The sequence below is a fragment of the Nycticebus coucang genome, chromosome 20, assembly GCF_027406575.1.
Source record: "Nycticebus coucang isolate mNycCou1 chromosome 20, mNycCou1.pri, whole genome shotgun sequence".
Taxonomy (NCBI): domain Eukaryota; kingdom Metazoa; phylum Chordata; class Mammalia; order Primates; family Lorisidae; genus Nycticebus; species Nycticebus coucang.
Genome location: NC_069799.1, coordinates 5700075 through 5726280, shown reverse-complemented (window position 1 = coordinate 5726280; position 26206 = coordinate 5700075). Strand labels below are relative to the sequence as shown.

The following is a 26206-nucleotide window of genomic DNA, read 5'->3' as shown; positions in this document are numbered from 1 at the left end:
ATGTCTTTATTTCTCCTTGTACCTGTTGGGATGAGGGGAAAGTTGCCCTTTCCCTTAAAGTTATCTGAAATATCAACTCACAATTGAGGCAGGTAAGTAAAAGCTGTGTATTTGCCCGGCACTGGGGAGAGTCTCAGTGTGATTACCCGGTGCCCCAGGGCGGACTTTTTTATACCCGTATTTCAGAGGGGAGGGGAGAGGAGCAGTGGTGAGGGGCGGGTAGGGAGGGTGAACGGATGGGGCAACAGACCGACTGGCAGGTGCGCCCGGGAGGCAGGGGTGGCGTTTAGAATGATCCGGGCCAGGTCTGGTGCATAATACACCAGGGTAACAGGGGGAGGGCGGGAAGTCAATGATCCTTTGCTCTTTGGATCCGCCAGCCTTGTTTCTGCAGATGGAAGGGAAGCCCCTGTGACCTCCAAGGACCTCTAATTCAGAACGCTTTACGCTGAGGAGTCATATTTTGGAGTGAAATTTCCCGAGCTCCTCCACGCTCCACCAAGTCCTGCGGTCCTTTTCTAACCAAACCTCTTGTTTCCTCGGACAGTTACGGAAGTTCACTCCCATGTCCTCTATTCACGGCTCTTCTGAATGAGACAGTTTGCTGGATTCTGTCTCATTTTTTCTTTTTTCCTGGTTTTGCTAAGCTACATCATAAAGCAATTTTCTAGAATACACACGTGGGGCACAACTTTGTGAACCCAGAGAGCAGTCTGGAGTCTCTTTGCACACTTGAATGGTGCACAGACTGAGTTTAGGGTTATGAGTTGAAAATAATTTTCTCTGAAAACTTTTAAAGGCATTTTAATATTTTCTATTGAGTTGCCTGTAATAAATCTGATGTCAGCCTTTGTAGACAGTACATTATTTTGTTCATTTTTAAACTTTGGAAGCTTTCTGTTTTTTTTTTTATTTGTTACCTATGATAACAATAAAACACTTTATGAATCATTTATTAAAATAGGACAAGTAGAGAAGGGCAAGCCTTACACGTTTTTGAGTTAAAACAACTACCTATATTGTGAAATTCTAGGTGCATCTAAAGGCCTCTCTGCTTCTCTCTCCTTGCAAAATTTCCAAGTATTGGCCAAATATGGTATGTAAAATGCCCATAATTAAGTCACTTATTTAAAGTAACAGTGTATGCAAATATATAAACTAGAAAAATATAGGTTATTTTATTAGTACTTTTAGAGCGCCTTAGCCAGTGCACCTAGCACTGAGAGCATTTAGTAGCTAAGTAAAAAAATCTTTCCCAGTGAGCAACTATGTGCATTAGTTCATTGATCATGAAGGCTCTGAGAAATCGGGATATTACAGTCACCAGTCAACATAAAATCTTAGATCAGGGCAGGCAGGCTAAAGAACAAAGAAAGAGGGACGATAATACTACAAAGACGTTGAGAAGGCTGAGTGTTAACACACACAAGGAACATAACTTGAAGAAAGAAGAGAGTGGAAGCCTTGACTCAAGGTCTGGCTCTAGGAATACACCACACAGAAGCGTGGAGGGTGGACTGTAGGAATTTGAACCTGCTTTTATATTTTCACCTGATGCTTACCATTTTAGGCTTTTAACATTTCTCATTTTATGCTTTAGGAATAAAGTAGCATTAAAAAAACATTTCTTAGGAACGTTATTTTGGACCCAACTGTGGTGTTAGAGGAAAATTCCTTATAGTCCACAACTCGTAAGATGTTGCCTAATAGATATGATCCTTTTCAGTCTATTGTAATTCACTTGTTATCTACGTATTCTACTTACAGGGTCATATAGAAGAGATGGGTAAGTAGAAGATTAATCTGTTTTCCAAGTTTTGTTGATTTGCAAAGTATTTAGTGACAAAGACATAAAACTAACAAGGTTTGATGGTTATTGGTGGATTTTATCTATTTTTCTATGCTCCTCATTACTTTGAATAACAGTTGGAAGACAGGTAATATGACGCCTACATACGCGTATATACATCCCTAATACTCAGAAATATACCCACACATGTACACAATGTATACGGATAGAGAAAAGAGAGAACGTTCATGGTCTTTAACAGTATGAATCTTCAGAGAAGACATCATAATTCTATGTAAGATAATAGAAGCTAAAGTTTACTGAGTATTTATTGCCAGAAACTATGCAAAGCTCTCACTGTGGATAAATATAGACAGAGATATTTATGCAATCAGTGATTCTCAACTAGGGACAATTTGCCCCCCATAGTGGGGGAATTCATCAATAGCTGGAAACAATTTTAACTGTCAGAACCTAGGAGGGTGGGGGAAGTCATTCTACTGGCATTTAGTGGGCAGAGGTCAGCAACGTCACTGACCATCCTTCAAAGCAGAGGACGCCTCCATGACAGAGAATTAACCGGCACCGAACATAACGAGTGCTGGGTGGAGAAGCCCTGAAATGCGCTCTGCATGATCACAAGGCAGATATCATTTCAGTTCTCCAATTATACATGAGGAGATTACAAATTAAAGCAGTTAAGTAACTTACAAAAGGTTACAAGTCATTAAGAAAGAAGGCTGGAATTCAAATCTTGAGCGTCTGACTCCAAAAACCAGTCTTCACAAATTGACACCCTAAAAGAGCATCACAGCATCCCTCCTTCTGGGGAGAATTAGACACTTTCTGCAATATTGATCACTGAGACCTAATAGGTACAATGGTTAAATTTCAACTTTTATGTTTACAGTAGAGGTTTTCCTTCACAAATTAACAGAATGGATGTATCAAGAGGACAAATGACTGAATTGTTGATAGGTAAACCTTCACTGTATTGAAAGTTTGGGTGTGTTATATTATGTGCTTTGACAGAGGTAGGAAACTTGCTGTGGAAAGTGCTAATAAGAGTTGAAAGTTACCTTCAAGAAGTTATGCATATTTCAGAAGAAATAAAAGACATTATGCATTCTCTCTAAAGAGGATACAATCTCAAACTGTCAAAAGCCTAAAGTCTTCTACATATATTACATACAAATGCCATCTTTAGAAAACCTCTTTATGTTTTTTTTTTCTAAATTAGCTTAGTGGGCCATGGTATTACAGTATCTTGGTCTGGCCTATGAATAATGTGACAGGTAATTTTTCTACTTCTTCTTGCTTAGAGTTAAGTTTGACTGAGGATAAGGAAAACAACTTTTATGACTTAGGTGGTAAAAATAAATGTTCTGTAAGTCATATAGAGCTAGGTTCTGGACAGCTAGCATAAAATATTGCATACTGAATTTATATCTGCCAATAAATAATTTTTAAAAACTAGGGAGATTTTATACTAATGTACACTAACACATTTTCTTTAAACAAAGTGATAATGTTGCTAATAATCTCAACATACCTGTCATGTTACTGGAGAGCAGACTTTCCCAACATTGGAAAAAAATACTTGTGGACATGCTCAAAAGATGGATAGCAAATAAATAACATTCAAAGTTAGGGAACACTAATGTTAAGGATTAAATTATTCATGTATTAAAGAGAATGGCAACATTCAAAGAATGTCATAGTGATAATTGTCTATTCCTATCTCTGCAAATGTGAGAGCATATGGTTGCAAATAACATAAAAATTCCCTCTAAAATAGTATAATTTAGCTTCATTTAGTTTATAATGATTATGATTAAATCTAAACTATTATAAGCAAACCACCATCTGGAACTACAGCAAATCAAGTTTCTATTTTCTATGATGACCAATCACGGGAAGCTCATACAGACTTGTACTTTGCAATATTGTACAGTAATGGGATGAGATGATCATGCAGATCCATGAACCCGGCAAACTGGAACATAAACAAATGTACAGCATGTCACTTGGAAATACTTCAGTGTTTTCTCAGCACTTCCTGACCCAAACTGCCAGAGGTATTTAAAAAAAAAGAAAAAAGAAAAGAATTGAAATTTGGCATGGAGTGTCCTGAATCTATATTAGAAGACATGAAAAAGAGGTATAGAAGGAAGAGAAAACTTAGGCATTTGTATATGTAGTTGAGAGGATCATATGAAAACTTTCATAAATGGAAGAGATGGTCAGGTCAAAACCTACAAACCAACTTTCTAAAAAACAATGATTCCCTACAGTCCACATGAAGGTGACACCTTCCTGTGTGTTTCGTGTTGAGTTGTGCCCCCTGGAAACTGTTGAGGCCCTGCCTCTAAGGCCTGTGAATGTGACTTTATGGGGAAATAGGGCCTCTGAAGATGATCAAGTCAAGGCGAGGTTTTGAGAGCAGGCCCTGCTCTGACAGGACTACGCCCTTTCAAGAGGGATGTCTGGATACAGAAGTGGAGACAAAGGAGAAAGCGTGTGACCCTGCATCATGCCACCAGGAGCCAGGAAGTGGCAAAATCGCTCTGCAAACCACCAAGAGCTAAAAGGACAGTGCACACCAGATTCTCCTCACAGCCGCCAGAGGAGCTGGCCCCCCTGCTGACTTCTGCAACTTGGACCTTCAGTCTCCAAGACAGAGAAACAATAAATGTCTAAGTCACCCAATGTGTTGTGCTGCTTTGGAAGCTCCAAGAAATTAGTACATTCTTTAATTAAGCATGAAGCTGTTTAGATGTACTGTTTCATTTACCAAACAGATGTACTATTTCTACATCCTAGGCATAGTGCAAAGATGGTTACAGTAAAAACCTCTAGTCTAATTAGCGTATTCACTACTAAAACACACACACACACACAAATAACTTGAAGGCATGACTTGGTTATATGTCCTGAGAATGATAAAGACACTAGTCGTGTTGAAAGGAAAGACTGTGTTATTTATGGTTTCGTTAAGAACTGTTCATGGAGAACATGAAAGTCTGGTAAGCCAAGAAAACAAAGGGCCAAAGTGACACAGCCAGGCTGCCATCTCAGAGGTGAGTCTTCAAGTAGTTTAGAGGATGAAGTGCTCGGAAAGAAGACTGGCCTGGCGCAGTGGCTTGTGCCTGTAACCTCTTACTCCCCGACAGTGGAAGACTGTGGGCAGGAGTTGGAGACCCAGTCTGAGCAAGAATGAGACCCCATATCTATTAAAACCAGAAAAATTAGCCAGGTATTATAATGGGCATTTGTAGTCCCAACTACTTGGGAGGCTGAGGCAAAAGGATCTCTTGAGCTCAGGAGTTTGCAACCAGTCTGAGCAGGAACAAGAAGCCATCTCTACTAAAAATGCAAAAATTAACTGGAGCATTATGTTGGCTGCCTCCTGTACTCCGAGCTACTAGGGAGGCTGAGGCTGGAGGATTGCTTCAGCCCAGGAGTTTGGGGTTACCATGAGTTATCCTGAAGCCATGGCACTCTACCCAGAGTGACAGAGTAAGACTGTCTTAAAAAAAAAATATATATATACACACACACATACACATATATAGGCATAAGAAGGCCAAAAGTCTAGATGTGAGGGAATAATGAATGGCCTGAATGAGGTAACAATAATTAGCGATTAAATGATACATATTAGATTGTTACTCAGTAACAAAGTGGCTGGCAAAAATTGGAGTTAGAAATGGAGGTGTGAAGAACAAAAAATCCAAAATTACTTCAAGAATTAGAGCTTGGATGGTATATCTTGGGTGGGCGGTATAACCAAAGTCTGGATTATGAGTTAAAAGAACATTATTATACCCAGACAGCTTTATAAATGAACCCTAGGTAGCCAGTCCATGGATGACTGCAGCACCTGGCCCTTGATATTATTAAGAAAAAAAAATGGCCTTCATGATGCTGTCACTTTGACATCCAGAGAGGCACAGTGGTTTATAGACTTCTAAGACTTCTTCTCTGCTAAAATCACTCCCTGACTTATCATTTGAAAACTACAGCTGAAGATCTTATTTTTCCTTCACATTACCCTTGAGATTTACTTTAACTATAATGAGTGTATCTAAACTGCTTGAAGTGTCAAAGCATCTATGGCAATATATATATTTTTTTTTCAAAAATAAAAATGATTAAAATTGTAAATGAATCACTCAGTTTGATACCCATACTATCTGCAGAAATCACTTGGCACTGAGCCTTTTCTTTCTTTTATTGCCATTTACATGTTTATGTTCATGTTTGGCTGCTCTAAGGAGATTATAAATCCCTTGAGCACCAGGGATGATATCACAGTTTTATTTGTTCTTAATGCATAGCAGAGGGTTCTGCACACACTTGTGTTTAATTAAACTTAATTAATGATGATGATTAATACATTTAAGGCAGAGAAATATTAAATTCTTTCCTGTTACCAAATCAAATTTATTTCTTCCCTTTTTGAAATATTTTCCACAAATATAAACTAGCCTAATTTATATTTTTAGTTTAATTTTGTTAATATTTTAGGAGAATTCTAAGCTTATGAGCCGATAACTCTTTCAGCTGCAGTTAAATGATCTGTTTAACATAAGTTAAATTTAATTCTTCATTTTGAGAAAAAATTCTTTTTTGCATATGATAACATAAAATCCAATAATAAAAAAGTTAAAATAGAGATATAATGAATAGCATTTAGATGCAGAATTGTGTCCCCTCCATGTCACACTAACCCCACCCACCCATCCATGCAAGTTGAAGTATCATTTGTTTTCCTACGGCACCTCCTAAAATACTTCAGGGAATGATAAAGTGCAGTGTGGTCTGAGTCTATTTTTCTGTTGCCTTATAGGTTAATCATAGTGTAGTAACAGCACGAGCTATTTTGAAGGGTGGCATGCCCACCAGACAGAAGCATTAATCATGCCCGGGGCCTCTTAGCGACCTGCACCCCCTCCATCCCTAAGCACACATGTATGCCTTTGTTCAGCACTAAAAGCAAATACCGATAATGTTAAAATTACGTCCTTGCAATCATTAAATCCTGATTTATGTTTACTTTTACCTTTAATTCTTTTCATCCCTCCTCTCTCCTACCCTCTTAGGAGCTGCTATGACCTTGTTGGAGGAGTGCTGCCTGAATGTCCTTGCAGTAGTTTGAGACAACATAGTGGAGCATTCATAAGCCAGTCCTGACACCTGTCAACCTGGTCATCACATAGTTTCTATTTTCAATCTTCACTTTAAATGCTTTAAAACTTCTATAAAGCTTCTTTAAGTTCTGCCTTCAACATGTTATGTTGATTTACAGAAATATTAGATTCATGTCTTGATAAACTTGAACATAAAATTTCTTTATGAATGCCATCCTGGTACTATGTATTAAAGTAATTACAAAAATTCATAAATTCAGTGTGAATTCTCAAGTTAATATCTATATCATATTATTTCCATTTTTTAACTGGAAAAAGATTTAAAGGTATTGATCTACACCAATGTATTATTTTCCAAATACAGAGTCTATATATTGAATATCCTTTACAAAATATTTCAACAGGTCAGTAAATTAATATATGAGAAAATCAATTGAAATAACAGATTAAGTTTCTTTTTTAAATGCACACTGTTGGCAAAGGTGACTTTAAAAAGCACTCTGTTACTCTGCCACAAAGGCTTTTAAATAAACCATCATGTCACGTAGAAAGGTCTTTTATTTTTCAGCATGTCAAAGTGTTCAGAATATTTAGACTTTGACCCAAACTTTATGTCTAGAAATTTGTCCCAGAAGAACTAGAGAGAGGAACAGATATTAAAATATTCAACAAAAGGACCAGGCACAGTGGCTCATTCCTACAATCCTATAATCCTAGCACTCTGGGAGGCCAAGGTGGGTGGATTGCTTGAGCTCAGGAGTTCAAGACCAGCCTGAGCAAGAGTGAGATTCCCGTCTCTAAAAACTAGCTGGGTGTTGTGGTGGGCTCCTGTAGTCCCAGCTGCTTGGGAGGCTGAGCAAAGAGAATCACTTGAGCCCAAGAGTTTGAGGTGCTGTGAACTGTGATGAAGTCATGGCACTCTACCCAGGGTGACAGAGTGAGACTCTATCTCAAGAAAAAAAAAGGAAAAAGAAAAAAAAAAGAAAACAATTCAACAAAAGATTATTTATAATAAAACCATGTCAGCAAACTTAATAGCTAACAACAGTTGATTAATTATTCCAATTATGAGACAACTATATAATAAAAAATTATGTTTTAAAATAATATGAAAAGTTATATTAACATTCTTTTAATTAAATAAGAATACCATTAAATATGATAAAAATTTGATTAAGTATATAAAGAAAGAGAAAGAGAGAGAGATAAAGAAAGAGAAGTGAAGGAAAGAAAAGGAACAGGAAGGGAAAGAAGGGAAGGAATTAAGATTTGTGAGCACAAAGTAGCTGTGATCAGAACAGTAATAATAAATTGTGTGCAGACACTGATTCATCCATCATTTAACAAATGTAAAATAATCAATACCTATGATATATGCAAATTGTGACAATATTTAGTTTTCTGTTATAATATTTTATGCTGCTTAGCAGAGTTCTTTTTTCAAGATATAACCTAAATTTCTATAGCTACTAATAGAATATAAGAAACCTGAATAAATTCTGACTATTTTTTTTGGCAACATTCCCTAATTTCCATCTACTTTTTTAATATAGAATTTGCATTTTTCTCATCATTTTTTTTTTTTTTGAGACAGAGTCTTACCCTGTTAACCTCAGTAGAGTGATATGGCGTCATAGCTCACAGTAACCTCAAATTCATGGGCTCAAATGATCCTCTTGCCTCAGCCTCCCGAGTAGCTGGTACTACAGGTGCCTAGCACAAAATCCAGCTGTTTTTAGAGACACAGTCTCACTCTTGCTCAGGCTGGTCTTCAATTCCTGAGCTCAAGCAATCTACCTGCCTTGGCTTCCCAGAGTGCTAGGATTACACATGTCAGCCACCTTCCTCAGCTGTCATTAAAATTTAAACACATAAATCCCAATGTTTCTTTGTTAAAAAACATCCAAGATGTTTGCTTGGTCAAAATACTTTGGTGTAAATGCACACACTGTTGGTAGTTCAGAACACACATCATTCTACTAACTTTTCACAATAGGATGTGGTCATAATCTCTAACATGGAATTTAGGGCAACGATTTACCTCCTGAAACTGGTCCAGAGTTTGATCAAGGTTTAATCATGGATTAATTTTTCTTAGGAAGTCTAAAATTAACTCTTGCTCAAAAACACACCTTCCTGACACTGCGCCTCCTTAACTGAAGACTCTTTATTTTAACACAACTTCTTACTTTTCTTTATGACTCTTTAAGCTTGATATTTTGGAATGTATTTTCAACCACATCCTGGAAGTTATTCATTCCATGAATACCTCATAGGGTCAAGGTCATAGTCATTGAATAGTCACATCTTTAAAACCCAGTTTAGGCCAACATCCAACTGAGAGAGCCAGGACCCATGATCAGTTCAGATGTCTAGGTTTCCTAAGGACAACTCTTAAGGCATTTGAGCAGATTTATTCAAAAATACAAACCTTTCAGACCAGGACTTTCTGTCATTGGGCATACCTAAAGTTCAGGGTCTAGACTAAAGTTTAGGCATTTTTTAATTCCAAGGTTTTATGTATCCAGTCAGAGACCATGACTTTCCTTCTTGATCAAGATTAAAATTATAGTGACCTGAGTCCTAGAATCTCAGAATTCCCTGCTGAAATAGCCCTACATCTGTTTCCAGTGATGGAGTAGCCCTTTTCTCCAGGTCTGTCATCCTCAGAGAAGACAATCCCTCCAGTGTACAACCCAAGGCCCAAGGAGTGGGCACAGAGCAGCTATGTGAAGATTATGGGCGTCTGGAAAATCCAGACTGGGGTGTCCATGCACACAAATACAAGAGCTCGCATGGTGTGAGACAGAGTCAGCCTGGACAGAGAAGTAAAGTAGGTCAGGAATCAAGAGTTGGAGGCTTAGGGGCATGGGATTCTCAGGTGTCTGAGAACACTGAATTTCAACCTGCCCTTCCCAATCATGTGAAACCAGTTTCTGGGTCAGCCACAGTGACTCACACCTATGAGCACTTTGGGAGGAACAGGTAGGAGGACTGTTTAAGGCCAGGAGTTTGAGACCAGACTAGGCAACACAGCAAGACCCATATCTTCACAATTAAAAAGAAAGTAAGCTGGGCATGGGGGCACATGCATGTAGTCCCAGCTACTTGGGAGGCTGAGGCAGGAGGATCACTTGAGTGCAGGAGTTCAAGGCTGCAGCTAGTTATAACTGCATCACCCCAGTCTAGCCAGAACAGCACAGTGACGCCCTGTCTCTGAAACAAACACACAAACAAAAAACCCTCAGATTTTTATAAAATCAGGAGGGAAGAACCATTTAATTTAACAGTTTTGAGTCGGATTTATAACATGTAAATATTTAGTATTTTTCCACATGGTATTAGGCCTCTGTCGCTAATAATGTAGAGAACGGCCAGGCTATGGCTTCATTTGTGAGCAAGTTAAAATTATCAAGTCTGTTGAAATAGTCTAAATTTCAGAGTCAAATAAAAAACTGAAAATACAATTACTCCTGAAGATCAGAGGTTTGAACTATGTGAGTCCACTCCTATGAGGGTTTCATCCACCTCTGCCTCCTGGACACAGCAAGGGCAACACTTCCCTTTACTCTGTGTAAGTGACTCAATGCAAAGAAGACAAAGATGAAGACCTTTACAGGAGGAAAAAGGCAGCAAAAATGTTTTGGGAATTATCTCTTTAAATCCCTCACCCTTTTGGGGAATCGAAACCTGCATTACTTCCTGATGCCAGGAATTAAAGGAACAGAACAATGTTCTCTGCTGCTTTTTTTCTAGGATCTTGAACACAGCAGATAGATGGCTCAACAGAATTGCCTGGACAAGGGTCACAAGATGGGCATCACCAGAGACAAGGTCAACTGAAATCACCAATTGTAGTTCAACAATGACAGCAACATGTGATACCAGTCATATAAAACTATGACCCACGACCCCGGAACCCCCCCCCTCTTAAAGCCCTATTTTTCTGCATACAGGCAGGATGGTCATCTTTTGAGACACCAGACTGCAGCCCTCCTCATTTGCTGGCAAATTAATGAACTTCTCTTTTCCTTTTGCTCAAACCACTTGTTCTCACTGATTCTGTCTCAGGAACAAGCCCAAACGTCCCATAGCAGTGGCTATTAGTGGTTTAGTTGTGAAGAGTCACCAGTTACATGCAGATTTTTGATGGGGGTCAGCACCCTTACACCTTGTTCAGTGGTCAACTGTAGAGAGAACTGGAGAAAAAGACAGTGGGACTGGAACAAAATGGAGAGGATGAGGGACTGACTAAGAAGAAACAGACGTGCAGAAAGCTAGAGCTAGACGAAAGAAGAGAAGCAGAAGAACATTGAGGAAAGCAGCAGAGGACGGGCGGAACTGGGCAGGAGTGCAGGAGACAGGCTGCAGGAATGGCGGGAGGGAACCTGGCTCTGCAGGGGACCCTCTGGGACACCCTCAGTCAGTGTGATCAATCTCTCTATGCTTCTGTTTGTTTTTACTGTAGCGTAACAATGTAAACTGCCTGGGTTCCATCAAGGAACCAAGGCATCAAGAAGTAAGGTTTTTTCCCCAATCAGTCCATAAGAAGCAGTCAGGGCCCCATCTACTTGTGACCCTACCACTCCAAGGACTGCCTCCTCACCCAAGAAGCCTCAGATCTTAACTTAGACTATTTGGATTGCCAAAAATCACCCCTGAACTAGTGGGCATCTTCAAACCAATGACAGCCAGTGGAGCTTACACTCGTAGGAGACAGAAAGTGCCCTATATTTAACCTCAGTGTTTGCCATAAGTCATGTCTTAATCCAGTTTAAATATTTCTCAGCATAGGTCCCAGCATTATTCATATAACATTTCTTTTTAATGTAAGCACTATATATAAACACACACACACACACGAATGAGATCTGACAATTAATTTCATGAACTCATCCTAGAAAAACTGCTACATGCCTCATTATTAAATATCACTACAGTCACTTTCAAAATACTCCCATTGGAAAGGTATACACAGATGCCAGGGCCTAGTTTACCCTTAAAAACAATTTTTCTAGGATAAGTTTGCAAACTTAATCGCCCTTAATTATCAGGCCTCATATGATAACAGCTCTAATAGTTATTCCAGGAAAAGAGTTCTAAAATTGCTTGGAAGGCTCCATGAAGGGACTATGCATCAGCACACAGCTTCCCAAGGGGAGTACTAGGAAGGTAACTGTAGTGATATTCGCCAATGAGGTGTGTAGCACTTTTTCTAGGATAAGTTCATGAACTTAATTATCAGACCTTGTTTATAAATGTAAGTCATAAACTAGAAATTATCTGTAAGTCTGCCGCATATGTAAAATTTCTAATGCTCTGACAAGAATCATCCATGGATAAAAATAAAGCAACAAAATACTGATTTAAAGAAGAACGGAGAATGACTTTGTACACAGAGGAGCAGTTCATTTTGTCCTACTTTAGCCCACTTGTTAATGCTACACAAACACTGCACTTCTTAGACTTAAAATGCTCTTTACTGATAAGAGAAAGTACATAAGAATAATTTCAAGGCTAAGGCCATTGACAAGAGAGTTGCAAAAATCAAAATACTGATAATACTTTGTTCTCTTGGGCAGAATTATCTCCATTCATTTAAAATCACAGTGACAAAAGCCTGGTGAAAGGAGCCTGGAGACAAGGCAGTTCTCTTGAGACTGACATAAAAGGCAAGGCAGGCCTTTCTTGGGGAAGTGGTAGCTGTTTTTATAAGCCCAATGGCCTTGGATGTTGTCTTTTCTCTATTTTTTAACATTTATGCAAATTCAAGCCTACTGCTGTCTCTTTCTTTTGTAGTTTACACAGAAACATTTGTTTACTAAACAACAACAACAACAACAAAGATAAGCTTCTGTATATGTGAGCTATGAAACAGACATAGCAGACATGGAGATTAGGGAGTGGACAAGGAAATTCACCCGCGGCACAGCCATCACCCACGGCAGCTGCCGGAGCTTCCACGAGGCCATTTCCTTCTAGAGCTTATTCTTAGAGCATGTCAGTACCCAAACTGTTCTAAATGTTTGAATGACACATTTTTTAAACTCATCTAAATTAGTTCCCAGAATGTTTTTATATCTAAAAATATTCTACTGAAATTTCATTGAAATTAGAGGAAATTAACTTATCCATCGCCTCATCTTCTTGGAAATAAAATTAGGAAACAGGGGATGGAATAAATGCAACATGCAAAACCTACCAGCCATCACACTACTCAGACAATTACTGTGACAAGAAGACATAAGCAAAACCATCACCATATCTTTACTTTTAAAACTTGAGAAACTAAATACTCGTGTTTAGAGTAGTTTGATTTTATCATCATTTTTCCTATAATGATTTCAATCCATTCACTTATATTTGTTGGAAATGTAAACTTTGGGAAGCTCAGAATTTAATTACAGACTCTGTTTTGTACACGAATATATAAATTACTCTTGTTTTTTGTCATATATAAATCATGAAATTGTCTAACCATATATTTTTCAGAACACACTCTACACATATTGTACTTCATAGGAAACCTTGAGAAACAGCATAAAAGTAGAGAAGAGAGCCCAGAAATCTAATTGAGAATAGAATGCTGGATGTGAATCTTGATTCTACCTCTTGATAGATGTGCAACCTTGGCCAAGTTTCTTAATTGATTTACTCCTCAGTCCTCTCATCTTTAATGATGGGATGCCCGACAAAAATATTATATGTTTGTTAAATATAATTTTCCTTCATAGTACACAGGCTTTGAGAGGGCTTCAGAGCCAATATGATTTGCCCCATTCATTAATATGTTAATGAATAGAAGCTAGTTCAAATAAATAAGTCCAAGAAAAGGAAACCATGCGTATGTAAATATTATACTATTTTAATTAAAAACTGGTAAGGGCATACTTTTTGGCCAATATTTTGATGCAAATCGTAGGCCTTTTCTCTGAATATTGCCTGTTGAATACAATTCTGCTCTGGCTTTCCTGCCCTATACATTATCCGCATTTCAAGTTTCCTTGTATTAAAGCAGAACTTAAAAGATACTTGTAAGGTAAATTGCTTGCAGAATGTATCTATATACTAAAAAATATCTCCCATGTTTAAGCATTACCTCATTTGCTGAATATCAATTTTTTTTTTAATTTGCTATTTTTGTTTTATTAAGTCAAGAAAAAGATTAATAGAAATAGATTTTTTTTCTGGGTCTATGTTAAAATTATTTTTTAAAAAAATTAAATCATAGCTGTGTACATCAATGCAATCATGGGGTACAATGTGTTGGTTTCATATACATTTTGAAATATTTTCATCAAACTGTTTAACACTGCCTTCACGGCATTTTCTTAGTTACTGTGTTGGCGTGGATGTGAACAACAATTTTTTATCAGCTACTCACCTCTTAGAGTGTTATCAATATAGATTTCTTAGAAGTAACTTTTTTCATACTCATGATTCACAAGTTTATATAACAATTAATTTACTTAATTATGAATAACAAATGCCAAGGGCAGATACAGACAATTCTCAATTTCCAAGGGTTGGAGGGATTTTGGATTTTATGACCGTGCAAAAACGATAAGCTTTCCAAAGAAACTATACTTTGAATTTTGAAATCTGATTTTTTTCCTAGGTTAGGGATGTGTAGTACTCTCTTGTGATGCTGGATAAAATTACCTAACACAGAGTCTATTTTTAAATAAAATGTTAAATAAATCACGTAATTTATTGATTAATGACCTGAAGGTGTTCCAAAGATGTTTAAAGTAGGCTAGACTAAGCTGTGTTAGTAGGTTAGGTGTGTTAAATACATTTCAACATAATATTTTCAACTTACAATGGGTTTATCGGATGTAACCTCATCTTAAGTTGAGAACCATCTAGGTGGCTCTTATTGAACCTGAGAGTTGACCAATATTCAAAAGTCAGAAAGGCTCTTAGACGATGAGCTTCAAGGTCCCTGACCATCAGTCATTATGTTTTGATAAAATGCAATTGCTATTTAATTCTTTAAGTTGGTTAAGTGGAAGTCAGTTTTGAGGACTTTTATATTTACTCTGTTTTATTATTTATACGTCTGAGTCCCAATCTAGACTGTGACTGTTTTGAGGAAAAGGAAGCGCATTTTACTTATCCTGTCTAGATTACAGCAAGTGCGTAGTAACCTCTGGCTGAACAAATGTATGAGTCTGAATTAACCAGTATCTAAATAACGCTGAGGTTGCTCTATACTCTTAACTCGAAAGTTGTCAAGTTACAACATGGTCTACCAAATATATGTACAAGTATTAATATTGAAATCATTAAAAACTTAATTGTAAAACTGGTTTCCCCATAACAGAGATGATCACAAGATAACCTCGGAAAATAACATTAGAGTTAAAATATAGTGGCTATACTAAATATTTTGATCCAATTATGATAGTCATTTGGAATAAATATCCTTATTTAGAATTCTGAGCAAGGACAACAGCCAGAGTAAATCTGTCCTCTGTGCAGCCATTTCAAAATATTGGGCCATTTGAAGTATGGTCTTCTGAATGAGCCATTTGAGTCTTAATAGTGTCTTTCCATTCTTTGTTGTTGTTTTTTTTTTCCGAAATCTGTCTCCCTCATATTTCAATTTTGTATGTTTACTCCTCAGGCTCTTGGAAGCGTACAGCAACTTTAATAGTATTCTCTCTGTGACAAGCATTTTATATATTGTACAATCAAACTTTTCAAGTCTGCTCTGTAAGTGTTGATTTGTTGATTGGGGTTTAACCTTCTCTACCAAAGGAAAGCCTCTAAGAAGCAGCATTCTTTGTACAGCCACAGTTTATGAGAGTGTTATGTCATCAACTTCATGCTGTTTGGCAGGTGAACGGGATGGCAATCCCCAAAGATGACTTGAAAAAACACATGCCGATTTATATAGATTCACAGCTCAAATGCTTGTGTAGAAAGCAAAGTTGAACATCTTGTCAGAAATTAAGAAAAAATGAAGTAGCTTAGTTTAACCAAGGTAATTTCCCCAAATAAGCATTTTTTAAGTGTGGCCCGAAGACTCTCATATATCCTCAGTATCAAAACCATTCTCATAATACTAGTGATCTTACGAGTCTTCTTCACTCCGTATTCACAGTGTGCAGGGTACAAAGACCACTAACACAGATCCAGATTCCACACGGAAATTAACCTTTAGGAAACTAACACTGATCAAGCTTCAGTGTAGTACCAAGGAAAATATATATTGCAGGAAAAGAACATTAGGCCAGATGTTCTTCATACATTTCCACCAAAACAACAAACGATCAAATGCAGAAACAGATAAGAAAATGCTGTGTCATACTAAATCTTACTAAAAAGATTTTCAAAATTATAAAATAAAAATGCCACTTCACATTTACATTATTTTGCTTAGGGAAAATATTATTTTTCATAAAAATAAATCTTTACATCGTGTTACATTTAATTTAATTATTACTGATATTTTAAATGAGTAAATAAATATTATATATTTTCTCTCTTTCCATTTTCAATATGGTAAATATCTGTGTCTATTACCAACAACAACAAAGTTTTCATGGAACCTTTGGTACTTTTTGAGGGTAAATGGGATATTAGACCAAAATGTTTGAGAATTCCTGCCCTAAATGAAGTAAGTCTGATCTGAAAATAAAAATACTACATATAGTATTTTGATACTAACTTCTTCTAAAATGCATTACAGAGCTAGAGGAAATCCTTTCCACCCTGTCTCCAGGAGTCATATTTCGAAGTAGAAAAGTGACTTTTCTCATTCTTAAGTGGCTGTCCATGAGTTTTATAGCTATCAGTTTGAAACATATTCTAACAGAAATGACAAAACATCTAAGAGAAGTGACAAAACATCGTCAGAACTTGTGCATGGTTAAATATTACTATTCTGGTTCCTTAAGTCAAGAAATTTTAATTTACTTTTGAACTATTAATATCCGTTAACATAACAATGATAACGACCAAGTTCCAAACATAAAATGTAACAAAAGAATAATCTCTAACTTAAGTAACAGATTCTTCTGCCACTTAAAATAAAACAAGAAAACTCAATAAGTAAATTAGGAGTTCCTTTGCTCCAAAATGTGGATATTTGTATCACAGTATTTTTTTCTGTAATATATCTGCACAGATTAATTATTTTTTTTTATTTTTATTTTTTTTGTAGAGACAGAGTCTCACTGTATCGCCCTCGGGTAGAGTGCCATGACGTCACACAGCGCACAGCAACCTCTAACTCTTGGGCTTACACAGTTCTCTTGCCTCAGCCTCCCAAGCAGCTGGGACTACAGGCGCCTACCACAACACGCCACTATTTTTTTGTTGCAGTTTGGCGGGGGCTGGGTTTGAACCCGCCACTCTCGGCATATGGGGCCGGCACCCTACTCACTGAGCCACAGGTGCCGCATCACAGAATTACCTCAATGTTCAGGGTTATATATTTACATATATATATATGTATATATTTATATATGTTTATTTTTATATATGTATATATACACACACATGCATACGCACACACGTACACACACACTTGCCATATACATTAGCTTAAGAATTAGCAGAACTGGTTATTAAAACTTTGTCGGAGACATAACCTGAAAATATCTTCATTATAACAAAGATATTTGTACCGGAATGTTTACTGCAGCCCAATTCATAATTGCTAAATCATGGAAGAAGCCAAAGTGCCCATCAACCCACAAATGGTTCAATAAATTGTGGTATATATACACCATGGAATATTATGCAGCCTTAAAGAAAGATGGAGACTTTACCTGTTTCATGTTTACATGGATGGAGCTGGACCATATTCTTCTTAGCAAAGTATCTGTAAAGTATCTCAAGATTGGAAGAAAAAATATCCAATGTACTCAGCCCTACTATAAAACTAATTTATAGCTTTCATATGAAATCTATAACCTAATTATAACCTAAGAATATGGGGAAAGGGGAAAGGGTGGGGAGGGGAGTGGGGAGGATGGGTAGAGGGAGGGTAATTGGTAGGACCACACCTATGGTGCATCTTACAAGGGTACATGTGAAACTTACTAAATGTAAAATATAAATTTCTTAACACAATAACTGAAGAAAATGCCAAGAAGGTTATTTTAACCAGTTTGATGAAAATATTTCAAATTGTGTATAAAACCAGTACATGGTGTCCCATGATTGCATTAATGTACATAGTTATGATTTGGTAATAAAAAAAATCAGAACTGGTATCAAAGTTATCTAGCTTTAAAAAAAATTAGTAAGAGTTTAAAAACACCTACGCTTCTTGGTTTTCTGTCCCTGGGTTATTAAATGCTATTGAAACGATTATGCCATGACTGTCGCTACATAAAAGCTATAATGCCCTTTTATCTCATTATTATTTAAATGTTAAATGCTCCATTATAGAGATAAATTGGGTTTAAAATAGAATGTTTCAAGCAGGAGAGCAAAAAATATAAGGTTAAACAGAGTGAAGACCATAGCTTCAATTTGTGGTGTAAAGCTTGCTAGGGCATAGACTGATCTTTTGATATACTGAGAAAGGCCGACCCTCTGACATGCCCTATTGAGAATGAATATACCGATTCAGAACAAAAATGTGGAACAGCTGTTAAGTGACAGAAGAAATGTGCATTGGACCACCAGCATGTCATAAATATTGCACTGTTAATCAGAAAGCATCTGTCTTCTCATTTCCTTTTCAGTAATCTCTGCTTTGTATTAAATCTGTGCAGACTGCCACTCCAACAGGTGCAACAGTGTTTACACATTTAAAACTGTATTTAAATGAAGCTCATAAGCAAAAATGTTTCAATTCACAGGGCAATATTTTATGTGAAGGAACTGTTCTAACATTTGGCAAATCCATAGATTGTTTTTTTTGCATTTGTTACATTTAATTATTGGAAACTAAGAGTGTAGATGTTGAATAAAGCTGAAGATGAAAGATGCTTTCAATCTTATGTCATATATTTGTACCCAGACAAATTACAGGGAAAAGTCACTGGTGGGGATATAAATAACTTGACATATTGGGTATAGATATTATAAAATGTCATGTTTCATTAAAAAATAGAACTAATAATGTCCCACATAAAAGTCATCTCTATGTCACCAGTTTATTTTTGCATAATTCAGTTTTCCCTATCATGATTCAATTGTTGAAATTCAGTATAATAGATCACTAATCAATCTTATTGGATAAGAAAAAATATTGAGTTACTCTAACATTTGTGTTACAATGACCCAAGTATTTTTAAATAGATAATGTCTTCAAAAACATGAATATAATCATAAAATTAGCCCCCTAAGAAAATAATTTTTAAAATGCAACCTTCTATAAAAATTATTTATTTTAACTCTTTTACTCAGAATGAACACAGGGATCAGGCAGGCACTACAAGGGACACAGCTAAGTGAAACTCATGGCTGTCTCAGTTGATCATTAATTTCCCAATTTTTGATAGAAACAGGTACTGAAGAAATTATTCTTCTTAACTGCACTCTTGGGCAAACAACATGGCAGATTCTGATAGAGAACATGGCAATTGGTGAGCGATGCCCATTTAGCTTGTGTTTCCAGGGAGAAAAAGAATCCAATGTTTCCAGAAATTCAATTTTTCAATAATGTTCAGGACAAAAAGCATAAACATGGACTTGGTAAACTGGTTCTTGCCCCTGGGCTCCTAATTTGCAATCGTTAGTGTAATGGGTGAAGGCACAGGTTTACTGTCAAACCAGACCTGAGGTGAACTCCTGTCTCACCCATTTATCATTTTTATAACCATGGACTTGACTTTAAATTCGATTTCATCCATAGCATAAAAGGAGTTAATAATAAAAACTAACTCACAGACATGCTGCTCAGTGTTAAATAGGGTAAGAGGTACAAAATGCTTTGCATAGTAACCATTCATGGACAGCATATTTTATATTTTGTTTTCATTTTACTTTTAACTAGATACAAGGAAACAGAGGCCCAGAAACTTACAGAGATTGACCATTTAACATGCAAGAATTTAAAAATTCAGGCCTCCTAATTCCCAGTCCACCAAGCTATTTCCCTAAAGATTTATGTACATAAATTATATTTTAAAATCTAATTGAAATTTTATGAAAATCTCCAATTTCCTTATGTACTTTACTCATTGACATTGGTAAGTATTTTTCATATCATGGATAAAGCCTTTTTCAATATTTATAATTCTTTTTAATAGCTGTATACAAGCATTTATTATAGGTTAATGGAGAAAGCAAAGGTTAATATCTGTTCCTTGGAGAGTTCACACAGAGTTATCTCATCTTGGGCATTCATATTTTGTAAGGGACAAATCTATTAAAAAATTCTTCTATTAAAGCAATATATAATAAACAAAGTCATTTGTTATAAAGCATAGGGGACACTCTTTTAATTACTTTTTTGAAGACAAATCTAATAGAAAATAATTTTGATGAGGGAAGTTAGATATTCTAAGAATAATTTAAAAAAAATATCCTTCAAATTAAGCCATCTCTATTGGATAGACTTCAGACTTGGAAATTTCCAAACCTTCTCCCTACTGACCTCTCAGATCCCAGATGATCCTCATCAAATTTCACCTCTTCAGCCTGAGAAGCTTGTTTTCCTTGACATTTAACAAACTCTTTCCTTTTCCTGATGTATTCTTACCTTAACAGTTGGGAAATTCTCCCATACACATGTTGGACCTACAATCGGACGGTAACACTTACGGTGACAGTTACAGTTGAAGGAGTCGCCTTACCTTCTCCCTGTTAGCCACCCCCTTCACATAGTCTCATTTAATCCTCACTCTGGCTCTACGAGGTAGATGCCATAAGTACATGAGACACTAGGCTGCCTCATTTGTAAAATAATTCTGAAAGATGTTAAATAGTTTGTCCAGCAAGGGTCAGAGTCAAGACTGTAGTCCCATTTCCAAGAAGACACTATTCTCCCTTTCTAAATTCTTGGCTTAAAGTTCAACCAAGATGAATTGGGCTAATGCTTAACAAAACTTATCTACGAGTGGCTGCATGGAGATATAAACCTAAATATTACTCAAAGTTACTAAAAATTAAGATATCTGAAATTCATCCTATGCCAATTACACTTTAAACACTCCATACGAGGGTCGCTATAGGAGTTTGGAGACAGACCGTGTTATGGTCCATTGTTTCACTTCCAGGAAACACAGTCAATAGTGTCCTTTCTGATTGACCAGAGCAAGTTTGCCCTTCGACCTGCTTGGATTATGAGTGCTGCTGGGAAGTTTCTTTCAGTGTGGGAGTTTTACATTTCTGGATTTTTGTGTATCTCAAAACTATCATAATGACTCATTTATCTACATTCAAAGAGTAAACCAGGTTTTACTCTATTTTCTGAGCATTATTTGGTTAATGTAATAATTATCTTAAGCAGTTTACCCCCAAGGCTTTCAAATAGCTCCAAAGAATATATGAACAATTTCTAAAAGAAGATGATATACACCAATAGGTTTATGTGCACAGAGAGAGAGTTTTCCTGTGACGTAATTCTGAGAAGGATTGAAAAAACTGCAGTCAACAGATGGATGAACACAGAGTTAATTAAGGCGAGTCATGGTTTTGTGATATAATTTGGGAAAATGCCTTTTATCTTCCCAAAGCAGTATCTTCCTCAGGCTTGGGAGGCCTGAGAACTACTGATGAACTTTGGGTAGCCCATCCACAGACTCACATTAACACACAGTACGTGAAATGTATTTTCCTTCGGGCGAGCAGAGGAGAATCTATGGCACACGTCATCTGTTTCTGTGAATACCAAAGATTACAATTACGTTTTGATATTATTCCTCTACTGCAAATTTCTTGTTGCAATGCACACTGTGAAAATGTGAGTGACAGTATCAATCTTTTTAAATTGAATTCAACACCATTGAAAAGAGCTGACATTTTCCAACACTATTACCAAGCCTCTGAACAAGAATAACTCTGTAAATGAAGCCGCTTTCCATGGTGACCTATTTGACATGAAAGAGGAATAGCCAGGATAAAATCAGATTCTGCATGTCTGCTCTATTTTGTGTGTTTTGCATTTTTAGGAACAATCACCTCCAATGCCTCCACGTCTTCATAAGCAAACTGCACGGTGGGAACTCCAAGATGGTTGATGAAATAATCAGCGTCACCTTGTATCTGTACAGAACTGACATTGGTTTCTGGGCACTGAGCTCTCCGGGTACAGTTGAAATTATTTTTCTGAAAAACATAATTTAAATTGTTAACGCTATGCTTCTCAGGTCATTCCTATCAGAGCCACTCAAAATGTGATCCAGAGATCAGCAGCATGGAAGTCATCTAAGAGCTGTTCTAAATGCAAGGCTTGGGCTCCACCCTGTCCTCCCAGGGGCCCGTGGGAGCAGCTCAGGCATCTGTGTCCCGACACTCCTCTGACTCTGAGGCTCGCTGAAACATGACAAGCACCGAGCAGAATCAAGCTGTGCTTTCTGTTGTGGCTTTGAAAGTATTTTTATCATACTTTATTTTGAACACTAATGATTCATTATTTCTCAATCATTGAAAGACTGCTAAGTCTCTAAAAGGGTTTAGGGTTGTTTATTACTAAGAATTTTCCCATAATTTTTTTTTTTCTTTTTTTGAGACAGAGTGTCACTCTGTGCCTTGGGTAGAATGCCACAGGGTCACAGCTCGTAGCAACCTGAAACTCCTAGGCTCAAGGGATCCCCTTGCCTCAGCCTCCTGAGTAGATAGGACTACAGGCACCAGCCACAAGGCCTCGGCCTCTCAGAGTGCTGGGATGACAGGCCGCACCTGGCCACTCTCTCCTTTATTCTTATCCTATGAGTGTGTGCCAACTACTACAGTGGCCCATGGACAGCCACACAGCCAAGTGCGACCTCCAGGGAGACAGAAGATGATAACCTACTATTTCTTAACCTAAGAGTGGTCTAGCTTGCAAAAAGAATGATAGTAGCTTTACAAAAATAAAATAAAACTTAAGCAATCAAATAAGCAAACTAAAGATTTTTATAAATAATGTTGATTAAAATGTCTTCTTTAATAAATTTTTCAAAAATATAGAATCTAGAATGTGCACTTGCCCTAACAATGAAACATGGAAGAACACCAGTCTCCCGGGCAGCTGGGAGAGAGGTGAGACCATGAGCCCAAGAACATCACACCTACTATCAGGTACAAGTACGTGCTGGATCATTCATGTGTACCATGGAATCAAGACATAGATTACAAACCTGTCATGCTTCTTTGCATGATGTAATTGCAAAAATACTTTTAAAAATAACCTCTCACAAGGTTGAAAATGTGCATCTTAATATTGAGAAAATTAGTTACTCCAACTTTTTTCAAGTACAGTGCTAGGTTATTCAAACATATAATAATGTTATCCAATTTTCCCTCAAGACCTAATGCAAAGATCCTTGTAACAAAGCTGAAGTCAATTAAAATGGGAAGCCAGTATGAGTGTTAACAAATAAAGCAGGGTTTCAGTTTAAAGTTATTTGCTAAATATCTTGGGTGATTAAGCACGTTGGGAAAAAAAAAAATGTCCTACCATACAGTGTAATTAGCAGCAACCTAAAGCTCTTTATGTGACCCTCATTAACTTGCTTCTTTTCAAAGCCCAGTCTTCTAAAAAAGGGAGGCAAACCTTTTTCACTCCATAATATATTCTTGGGACTTAAGACCCCTGAATGTTTTATGTCAACCTGGGACAGTTTAGGGAGGATTTTGAATATTCTAAAAGAAGAGCTACTCTTACATGCTAGATAATAATTAACAACAAAAGAATGACAAAACAAACAAATAGAAAACTACTTCTACTTCCTATCAGGTGGAAAATCTCATTTATTTTTATTTATTTTATTTTATTTTATTTTTTGCAGTTTTTTTGCCAGGGCTGGGTTTAAACCCACCACCTCCGGCATATGGGGCTGGTGCCCTACTCCGCTGAGCCACAGGCACTACCCAAAATCCCAATTATTTTTGAAAGATCCCCCAACCTGGCACCTCTGAAGGTAATTATTTAGTCAGAATAGTTTTTGTATTTTTTTTTTTTCTAGTTGAATTTGAATGCATTGGGCAGGCAAAACATTCATTAAAGTCCCATCACTGGTGTCTCACACCCGGCCTGCTCTACTCATTCTAATTCCACTGAATGGTGCTAGAGGCACATAAATTTTGAAACCTAGATTGTTGCATTACATTATGTCATTAATGAAGATTTGGTAGAATCTAGTCTTCATCTTTGCAAATGAAATCAAAGATCACTTTGTACATAGTCTATAATCTCTTTGCTAAAGAAACATCTATATCTTTTTAAGACAGTACAGTTTATGCACTTTACTCAATATCAGCAAAATTATAGGTTTGGCTTTAATTTTGTTTTGCATATATAACTCTCAATGTCCAACGCCAACTCTCAGCATGATCCTTAGATAGAACTTTTTTTTCCTCAACAAAAAAATGGCCTAGATCAAAAATTAACAATTCTAAATGCTACAATACAATCCTATTGAAGAATTTTTTTAGATTAAGTTTCATATCTGATATTTTCATTTCATCATCATTAATTACATAATCATTAGTTATATAATAGCTGCCTTCTGATAAAAAAGTGCTAGTTTTTCATATGTACAGGTTCCTAGGAAGGGACAAATGACCCCACTCCAATCAATCTTTTTATTTTTATTTTTTTAAAGATAAAATTATTATTGAAAGTTCTACACTTGTCACTGAGGCCACATCCAAAAATTGAGGACAAGTGGTTTGAAGAATAAAAGGGGATTGTTTTTAATTTGCTGGCAAACAATGAGGCTGTCAAGCTCCCATCTTAAAGTACCAACATCCTGCCTTTGAGCAGAAACACAGAACTTTCAAAGGGGAGGTTTTTAGCTATAGGCTATTGCTTATAGTTCATTGTTTTGGTTCATCCCATCTCAGCTAAGACAATCTTGTGACCTCCACCTGAACAATTTTCTTGAGCCATCTCCTGTGATGCAAAGAACCAGAGACAGAAAACATTCTTTTTAACCATTTCTCAGGCCATTCCCCCTTTATAGGATCTTGCTATGTTGCCTAGCCTGGGCTCAAGTGATACTCCTGCCTCAGCCTCTGGAGTGGCTGAGACTGTGGGCATGTGCAAGCTCACCCAGCTACTTGCAATCTTTGCTCTAACAGTTACCCAGAGCATGGTTCTGTGCGAGCCTCAGCATTTTGTTAGTACAGTACATTCTTTCTGAAGCCAGTGCCAATTTTGTTGTAGTCTCTCTGCTCTCACCCGGTTATTCTCATTACACAGCTGTCACATTTTCATTGCATTGCGTGGTCATGGTTCTTTGTAGGTACATCATTATTTACATGTTTTTATTTTTCTGGAAGATCAAAAGGGCAATACCTTGTTTTCAGGGTTACATTTTTCTAAAACACTTCCACATTATCTTCCCTGCTCTAGTGCGCTCCGCCTCACCTGTTTCTTGAACAGTCTATCTCTTCCTTAAAGGTCTGTGCTGCTGCCTCTGACACATATAAACCACTTTTGTAAACCAACAAAGATGGCAACAGAATGGGCACTGTTTTATAATTATGGTTTGAAGGTTAAGATCTGCTAAACTACATTCTTGTGCTAAATACAGACTATTGAAGAAGATAGAACACAGAAGAGGGCTGAGTGGCCTAACAGATCGCTGGGGCCCTGTGCTGAGCTTCACGTCAGGGCCGAGCACAGCTGGAAGGTGAAGCTTCCAGAGAGTCCGTCGAGATTGATTTAGTCTTCTTCCCTGAAGACTTCTGGGCTGTTCCTAATCTACTGAGCCGAGAGCTTCCCTGAAGGTCTTACAGAAGATCTACTTCACCAGTCTCCCTTCTCTCCCCACCCTTCTCTTTCTCTCTCTGCCCCATTCTTTTCTTCCTACCCTCTGTGAACTAACAGGTGTGGGGAGAGGAAGCACACTACTTCCGGCCTGGTTCGCATGGCCTTTTTGTGGTTTTGTTCCTGACTAGTTTCAGAGTAAAAATGTCACATGAAAAGAAACACAATTTTCAGTTTGGAGCATTATTTTTTTCCTCCCCAGGTTATTTTATCCAGAAATTTTTCTTAAAATTTCTGGCACAGAAACACTATTTTCTATATCTTTACTGTTCGTTTCTTTAAAATAATGGATTTAAAGCCAAATTCACAGACCAGAAATGACCCTAAATCTATATTCAATCCTGATGTGAATTGTTTTTACACACAGAGATCTGTGGA

General features: G+C 37.1%; 1 protein-coding gene across 1 annotated transcript in view; it reads right to left on the bottom strand.

Annotated features, from left to right (window-relative positions):
- LOC128573097 (inactive N-acetylated-alpha-linked acidic dipeptidase-like protein 2) overlaps positions 1-26206 on the bottom strand; it is a 411222-nt gene that overhangs the window by 30453 nt on the left and 354563 nt on the right. The window contains exon 9 of the mRNA XM_053573293.1: positions 22033-22179. Coding sequence (XP_053429268.1) covers positions 22033-22179 — 147 coding nt within the window. The remainder of the gene's footprint in view (positions 1-22032; positions 22180-26206) is intronic.